This window comes from Paralichthys olivaceus, chromosome 9 (genome assembly GCF_024713975.1).
Source record: "Paralichthys olivaceus isolate ysfri-2021 chromosome 9, ASM2471397v2, whole genome shotgun sequence".
NCBI classification, from domain to species: Eukaryota; Metazoa; Chordata; class Actinopteri; order Pleuronectiformes; family Paralichthyidae; genus Paralichthys; species Paralichthys olivaceus.
The window spans coordinates 16010343-16018556 of record NC_091101.1 but is presented as its reverse complement, the minus strand read 5'-3'; the positions used below and the strand labels follow the sequence as shown (position 1 = coordinate 16018556).

The window sequence follows — 8214 nt, the reverse complement described above, 5'->3', positions numbered from 1 at the left end:
GACGAACCCGAATTCACAAAGACATCCTTTAGTTTCCCCCCACTCTCTGGCTCAGTGGTTGTCTAACGGATCAGGAATAACAGCTAAAACATCAAATCTGGACAAACATGTGTCGCACTCTTAAGATGCCTGAGCTGTGGTCGTTGTCCTTAAACTACAGGCTGGTGCCAAGTGGTTGGTCTTTGATACTGAAGTCATATATCCAAATCAAAAGGTTTATTCCTCAAAACACCCCCAGCATCCATGCGCGCTTCTTTCTGCCTCTGTAAACACATCACCTCGCCTGTGTGGCATTTATCTAATCCCAACTATAATACCTGATTACAGACAAGTATGATTAAGGCTTTATGACATTGCTTTTATGTTGATTGTGTTGATACATGTTCAGGCCTACTTACGTGAATTAAAGTCGTGTAATGCCTATTTGTATGAGTGTATCACCCACTCATGATTGTCACTTCAATCGTTTTAAGCTCCAAAACCTTCGCATTTAAATATTGATTCAAATTGAGTGCTCTGACCAATCAAAGATTCTTTTTGTAAAAACCCAATTTTCGCGTGTGATGATTAATTAATGTGGGACTGTTTTTTTTTGCAATGTGGGTATTCATCTTCAAAGGGCTCTCATTAAAAAGCATCAAGGAATCCCAGGAGCCTGCTGGCACTGGCCACTGCCCGTGTGAGGCAACGCGAGAGAGGCCAGGGTGTTTTTGTTTTCTGCATTGGAACATGTAATGGTAGTGTCCCAGAGGGGTAATTCTTTTATTCTGAAGCTAAAATGGGAGATGTAATTCATCAAAGTACAAAATAATTTTAGCTACCACTGCCACCCTGGGCAGTGTGGTCACCAAGACAAATCCTTGTCCATCCTCATCTGTTAAATGCAGCCTAGAAAACGACACCCACAACACAATTTGTCCCCTAATCCAAATCTGTCTCAAGGGTCTGGTGTCAAACTTACGCCTTCTCGTCTTTTTAATAGGTCAGAGGAATAGACACGAGGATGTGAAAGGGTTAAACGTCTACAGTAATTAGAGTCGCACTTCGCGTCGGCGTCCTCCAATACGGAGCATGGAGAAGCTACGTCCACCCCCTCCGTCCTCCACCCCCACCCCTCTGTCTCTCTGTCTCCCTCTCTCTCTCTTTCACACACACACACACACACTCACACACACACGCCTCCCACCAGCTCCTCCGAGTGTCTAATACACTGGAAAATCAAAGCGCGAGCCTCCCCCGTTCACACACCACCGGTGTTGCGCTTGGAGCACAACAGAGAGAAAGAGAGAGAGGGAGAGAGCGGCGCTTCCACTCTCCTCTCGTGTCCCCTCAGCTCAACTATCCAGTGAAGTTATCTATAAACATAGATGTTACAAACTTATATCTGCAGATTCTTTGAACTGGGGCCAGGTTCTGCCTCTGTGTTTACTTTTCTGCTGAATGGCCTCATGAAGAGAAAGATGTCCTGGTGAGGTGATTTTACGCACGCCGCTGAAATGGATCACAGACTCTCCAGAGGCAGTTGGGTACCGGTGACTGGACTTGTTATATGTCTGCTTCTGTGTGCGTGTGTCGTGGACCTGGTTCTTGCGCAAATTCGGTACTCCATCCCGGAGGAGCTGGAGCATGGAGCTTTTGTTGGCAACATCGCCGAAGACCTGGGCTTGGATGTGGCCAAGCTGTCAGCCCGTCGGTTTCGTATCGTCTCCGGCGCAAATAAGCAGTATTTAGAGGTGAACTTGGAGAATGGAATTCTCTTCGTCAACGAAAAGATAGACAGAGAGGAGCTGTGTGAAAGAAGCCCGAGCTGTTTTTTACACTTACAAGTGGTTATCGAGAACCCATTAGAACTATACAGAGTGGAAGTGGAGATTTTAGATGTGAATGACAACTCTCCTAGTTTTCCATGGAGCGAGTTTAATCTTGACATCACAGAGTCGGCGGCGCCCGGCTCCTGTTTCCCGTTAGAGAGCGCACAGGACCAGGACGTGGGCACCAACTCTCTGCGCTCCTACCAGCTAAGCGCAAACGAGCACTTCATACTGAATATCCAGACGCGCAACGATGGAAGCAAGTTTGCTGAGCTCGTGCTGGACACGCCACTGGACCGGGAACAGCAGAAAAAACATGAAATGGTTCTGACAGCCTTCGACGGGGGGTCGCCGGAACGCTCTGGAACAGCGTTGATAACTATTATAGTGTTAGACGCAAACGATAACGTTCCCGTGTTCGACCGCTCAGTTTACCGGTCGAGCCTGGTGGAGAACGCACCGAGGGGGACGCTGGTGCTGAAGCTAAACGCCACAGACCTGGATGAAGGCTCCAACGGGGAGGTGACCTACGCGTTTAGCGGGCACGCACCGCTGAAGGTGCGAGAACTGTTCAGCGTGGACCCGTACACGGGTGAAATCCGAGTGAAGGGCATTGTGGACTATGAGAAAGCCAGTGTCTATGAGCTGTATGTGCAGGCAAAAGACAGGGGACCTTCGGCTGTGGCAGTGCACAGTAAAGTGCTGGTAGACATCCTGGATGTGAATGACAACGCGCCCGAAGTCATCCTCACATCAGTGTCCACACCTGTCCAGGAAGACGCGCCACCGGGCACGGTCATAGCTGTTATCAGTGTCATGGACCGGGACTCTGGAGAGAACGGGAACGTTGACTGTCAAATTCCGAACAACGTCCCCTTTCAGCTCCATTCATCATTTAAAAACTACTATACTCTGGTGACAAGCGAGTTTCTGGACAGGGAAGCGGTGTCCGAGTACAACATCACCCTCACAGCCCGCGACCTGGGCTCTCCTTCGCTCTCCACCAGGAAAACCATCCTCGTTCAAGTGTCTGACATTAACGACAACCCCCCGCGGTTCTCTCAACCTTCATACACAGTTTATGTGACCGAGAATAATGCCCCGGGCGCCTCCATTTGCTCCGTCACTGCATTCGACCCCGATTCTAACCAGAACGCCTATCTGTCTTATTCTATTCTCGAGGGTCAGATTCAGGGCATGCCCGTGTCCACTTATGTATCCATCAACTCAGACAACGGCAATATCTACGCACTGCGCTCTTTTGATTATGAGCAACTTAGAAACTTTCAGATCCTGGTCCAGGCGCAGGACGCTGGTTTCCCGCCTCTCGCCAGTAATGTCACAGTCAATGTCTTTGTCTTGGACCAGAACGATAACGCGCCTATTATTGTGTCTCCGCTGCCCAAAAACGGCACCGTGGCCACAGAGGTGGTTCCACGGTCAGTGGATGCTGGGTATTTGGTTACAAAGATAACAGCGTTAGACGCAGACGCGGGGCAAAACTCCCGGCTGTCCTATCAGGTATTACAGGCTACAGATCCAGGACTATTCAGCGTGGCTCTGTACACAGGCGAAATCAGGACTATACGCCGGTTAGTGGAAAAAGACGCAACAAGGCACAGGCTGGTAATATTAGTCAAGGACAACGGGCAGCCGCCGCTCTCCGCCACCGTCTCCATTGTCCTCACAGTGGTGGACAGCGTGCCCGAGTCGCTGTCAGATTTCGGAGACCTCACTCTCAGCCCACAGCCCCCCTCAAACCTCGCTCTCTACTTGATCGTGTCACTGAGCACAATATCTCTAATATTCCTGGTGGCTATCATCGTGCTGGCCGCGGTGAAGTGCTACAAGGATAGGGAGACCCTCAGCGGGTACAACCTGCCCCCGTTCGCCTGCTGCTGCTGCGGTGGGTTCCAGCCCGAGCCGCCCCCGGAGGTGTTCAAAAAATCCAACCTCAACCTGCAGATTTCCTCTGCGGCCAAAGTGCCCACAAACTGCATGGAAGTGAATGGAAACAGCAGCCTCTCTCAGTCATATTGTTATAAAGTGTGTCTGACACCCGAATCTGCCAAGAGTGACTTTATGTTTCTGAAGCCGTGCAGCCCCGGCAGCACACCGAGGAACAACGAGGCGAAGAGCGCAGAAAACTCGTGGAACGCACAAAGCCGGAGCGCATCTGTGAACAACGGAGCAACTACTCCCAATGAGGTACAGTCAAATCAGAGTACAGAAAAACACTCCAGAGATGGTGTTGTTCATGTAAATCTAACAGTCTCACTCACTGTCAGTGTTAAAATCAATCTATCTGACACGAATCTAGACTGTGACATTCGCTCATGAAGGTCAAATTACGCATGCCAGAGGAATTTTAACCCAACTTGAGCAAAGACTGAGCAAAGCCACGATTCTCTATTTGCTCTCTTGTTAATAACAATCTTACACGGTATCTCGCCTCTGATGTTTTCATAATTATGGCAGTCATTTATCCCAGATGTGCTGGTTATGGTGATGTTTTGCTCTCGAGAAAATGAACAGATACGACGTGATATTACATTCTAATTGACTTGTTACTGAAAGACGCTCCGTTTTGCCGGGAGCATATGCTGTGAGCACATACCGCGTCTTATCATCATCTGTATGAAATGAGAGATATCAATTACTGCGTGAGAGGAAGATGAGATGTGGTTCAGGCTGACTCCTCTATTCAGTCAAATAATTCCAGATGTCTCCATCACAAATGATTGATTTTCACGTGTGAAAAATGTATTTCAAATAATAATATTATTATTTTAAACTTAATTATAAAAGGTCGTGACCTGAGAGAGTAATGATGTCTACATCATCCAGTGTCATTGCACCATGCGAGGACACACACACACACACACACACACACACACACACACACACACACACACACACACACACACACACACACACACACACACACGTTCCCAGTACATACACCTGAATAAAAAGTCAAGGTTATACACATGATGAACAAGGTGAATGGCAGCTGTTTCAGTTCATCAGCCCTGGGTTCAGACAATTCTTGTTCGATCAGTCGGGTTTGCGACACGCCTTCCTGCTCTCAGACTAACACTACAGGACAGATAACCTCACTAACTGTGCCTCAAGGGCACAAGCGCGGCTGAACCATTATACTACACACAATGTGGCGAGTCACACGAGAGGGGGGGCTTATTGATGAAAAATGGCAAATGGACGGTTTTGGGGAGACAGGGGAGGACATCGAGAGGGGAGGGGGGCAAGGAGAATGACGGGGTGCAAGGACACGGCTGGACTGAGACGTGGGACGCCTGTAGATCGGATCCGGCGTTGTCCTCTGAATGTGAGAAGAGAGAGGGAGGGAGAGGTAGAGGTAGAGAGAGAGAGAGGAGGAGAGAGAGAGAAGAGAGAGGGAGAGAGAGAGGGGGGGGACGTGGTTTCACATTTGTCGAGCAAGGACGGGGAAGAGGAGGGGAGAAATAGAAGGAGTGGGAGGAAGGGCACGAGGAGACGGAGGATTTACGGAGGCAGGCTGTCTACATCAGTGTTTTCTAATTCTAATAGACGGGGCAGCGGAGCGTAAACGTGCGCGTAATGCTCACTGTCTTCTGCCTGTTTCCATCATAAGGCGGAGGCGCAACGACTCAGAGGCCCCGATACCACACTCCTCCACCGGCACAGTGAGAAATGTCAGCCCGGTCACTGGCACACACTGTATACCTCTGGCCACATGAGGGATTTCGAGGTCACGGTGATTGTGCAGCCCGCAGCTACGTGCTCCTCCAGGAGGAAGTGTCCTTCCTGTCGTTAATTGGCTCCTCTAATTCACCCTCGGCGCATGAACACGTGATTCGGCGCGAGGTCGTCAGTGACACATTAAATCTCAAAGGCAAATTACAATGAAAGCATCTGAGCGTCACACGAAGCGCACAGTCCTGCCTCAGTTGAAGTGAAGGTGAAATAAACGAACCACACGTTGAGGCGTGTACGACAGGTGCGTGCACGAGTGTAGTGTAGCAATACTTGCGTGTTGAGCCTTCTTGGCTCGTGCGCATAGCTGCGAGGAGCGCAAACTTTTCAAGGCTGTCTTTGAGACTTTTAATTAAAAACCTTGCTCGAGGAGCATCAGGCAAATATTAATGTAAAAATGATGCATAAAATCCACAAAACAATGACGTGTGTAATTTTCTTAATTTCCTCCCTGGCACGGTTTCCTTTGAAGATTAGGATCATGTTTCGTTTCATCCCGGTGGGGTCCTAATTGGTTTTGTGCGCAGTTCGCGAGGAGTGTATTTTGAATACCGATTCTTATAATATGCTTACGTCGCATTCTCCTTGTTAACAACTTTAAGGGAATTATTAGAGCGAGGAATCCACACTATGAGACTCAAACCCGGAATAAATATGACTCGGGTACACTCTCCTTCACCCCCTCCCTCTGCGCCACAGAGGATAAAAGCACAACCAAGTGACAGACGAGTCGTGGCTGAAGGCAGCAGCACCTCTGCGCTTTAGAAAAAATACTGTTCTGTCAAACGTCCACAGGGTGGCAGCCACGGCCCATCAGAAAACAGCCATGTCTCCATTTCTGGAGAAACACAGCGATGGACTGCTGCTCGTGTCGATTATCACTGACCTCTGCTGATCCAAGAGGGCGGAACTAACGGTTTCTATCAAAACTGTTTTGATTGAAACTTAGATTTAGAAGACACAATTCTTTAAATAGACCAGAGCAGTCAAATTGTGTCAATGTGAGTTTATCAGTATGAAGATTCAATTAAATTCTGTTCTCTTTCTGCAGCTGAAGCAGCCAAACACAGACTGGACTCTGACGAAAAACCAGAACTCCTCCATTAAAAGGTAGAATGGTGATGTGTGAATGTTTTTAATGGAAAGCAAAATTCTGAGTTAATATTATTTGAAGACATAAAGTACCTGAATAAAACTCCCTTATATGAAGATGTTGAATTGAAATATAAATCAAGTATTTAATCACAGACCGGGGGTCTTTGTATCTGTAGTTACAACTCTATCAACATGGATGGCACCCTGATGCGTAAGGCCATGCACGCAGACCCAGAAAACTACGTCACGTCCATGGCACCTGGACAGTACTGGACCTGGGGTACTCACATGAGAGGCGTGAAAGGTAAGACAGGCCAAACACAGGGGACCATAGTGTTCATCAACACTCCACACATTGTATTTACAGCATGTAGTGTATACTCTGACACAAGTGCAATATATAACAACACATATTCATATATAACTTGATGTAATGATATTTTGTTTTTCCCCTTTCTCCCCTTCCATTTTTGTTGGTAATGTCTTTCCTCACCTTCACTTAGTCGGGTCTCTTCATTTGTTGTATGTCACTGTTTACTTGCCTCATTGCAAAACACAAAACCTTCTATAAGATTGTAAATGGAAATATTACAGCAGTAAGTCAATATTGTATAGTCTAATCAAGTATTTGCATCTCCGCTCCTTTCTTCATCACTCTACAGAATACAAGATGTCTCCATCAACCAGTGGGGTCACCTCTCGCCCCTGGACTCCTCGCTGCACACCTCCTCCTCAGCAGCAGCAGCCTTCGGTGCCCCCCCACCCTCACCCACACCCGCCCCCTGACTACCACCACAACGTGTACATACCCGGGACACCGTCGGGCTTCTGCACCCTGAGGCCCACTGTACAGCGGAGTGAGCTGGACGTCCACAACTCCTTCTCCACCTTTGGCAAGAGGCGGCGTCTGCAGATGTCCCCCCAGGGAGAGGCTGCGATTATAAATAATGACTTGTACAACGACTGACTTTTAAATGGCTGACTGAAAGGATAATGAAAATGATGGATAACCTCATGTGAATACAGAGCAAGAGACTATTCAGTATATAAATTAATGAACATATGATTTACAGCTGGTATGAAAGATATACAGGATGTGCAATTCACTGAGTAATGGAAATAATGAATGAACAATCCATATTGGCTAAAATGCTGACGGGAAATTAATTCAAATAAAGTATTTATGTGATTAGCCACTGCAACATAGTCATTGTATGTGTCTGTCCATTATTATTTTTATTATTATTATTATTTAGACAATCAAACTGGAGCAGCAGTTACATCCAAAATGTTTTGAAAAGCATTAGTGGACAACAATTTTGCACATCCTTATGAATTTATATTTCTAAGTTCAATCAATGAAAACATTTGTTTTCTTTTCTTTTTTATATGTTTGGTTGCTAATAGAGCTTGCGTGAATATGACAAATAGTATCATAATGTATATGCAAGCTGCAACTTGACGCAGGCAACTGTAAAGATGGGGGATTTCCCCCTCACGTGTACTGTATACATTTATGAAAATAAAGTATTTTTTTTCACCTGGTCTTCTT

The 8214-nt window shown here is 47.1% G+C and overlaps 1 protein-coding gene across 2 annotated transcripts; it reads left to right on the top strand.

The window, feature by feature from the left end:
• The first annotated feature begins 1160 nt into the window (after positions 1-1160).
• On the top strand, positions 1161-8214 carry LOC109644705 (protocadherin-10). Of its 2 annotated transcripts, XM_020110148.2 has the most exons (5): positions 1161-4019; positions 6619-6677; positions 6839-6966; positions 7166-7184; positions 7325-7600. In XM_020110148.2, exons 1-5 carry the CDS (start codon positions 1497-1499, stop codon positions 7446-7448), a joined length of 2853 nt encoding a protein of 950 aa, XP_019965707.2. In that variant the 5' UTR covers positions 1161-1496; the 3' UTR covers positions 7449-7600. The 2 variants fall into 2 exon arrangements, with proteins under 2 accessions (XP_019965707.2, XP_019965706.1); XM_020110147.2 differs by lacking the exon at positions 7166-7184 and having other exon boundaries at positions 7325-8214.

Excerpts from the sequence above, each read along its gene's own strand:
- LOC109644705 (XM_020110147.2), top strand. The coding sequence starts at position 1,497 with ATGGATCACAGACTCTCCAGAGGCAGTTGGGTACCGGTGACTGGACTT. Across the intron at positions 6,678-6,838 it reads CAGAACTCCTCCATTAAAAG|TTACAACTCTATCAACATGG; the intron begins GTAGAATGGTGA and ends TTGTATCTGTAG. Across the intron at positions 6,967-7,324 it reads TCACATGAGAGGCGTGAAAG|AATACAAGATGTCTCCATCA; the intron begins GTAAGACAGGCC and ends ATCACTCTACAG.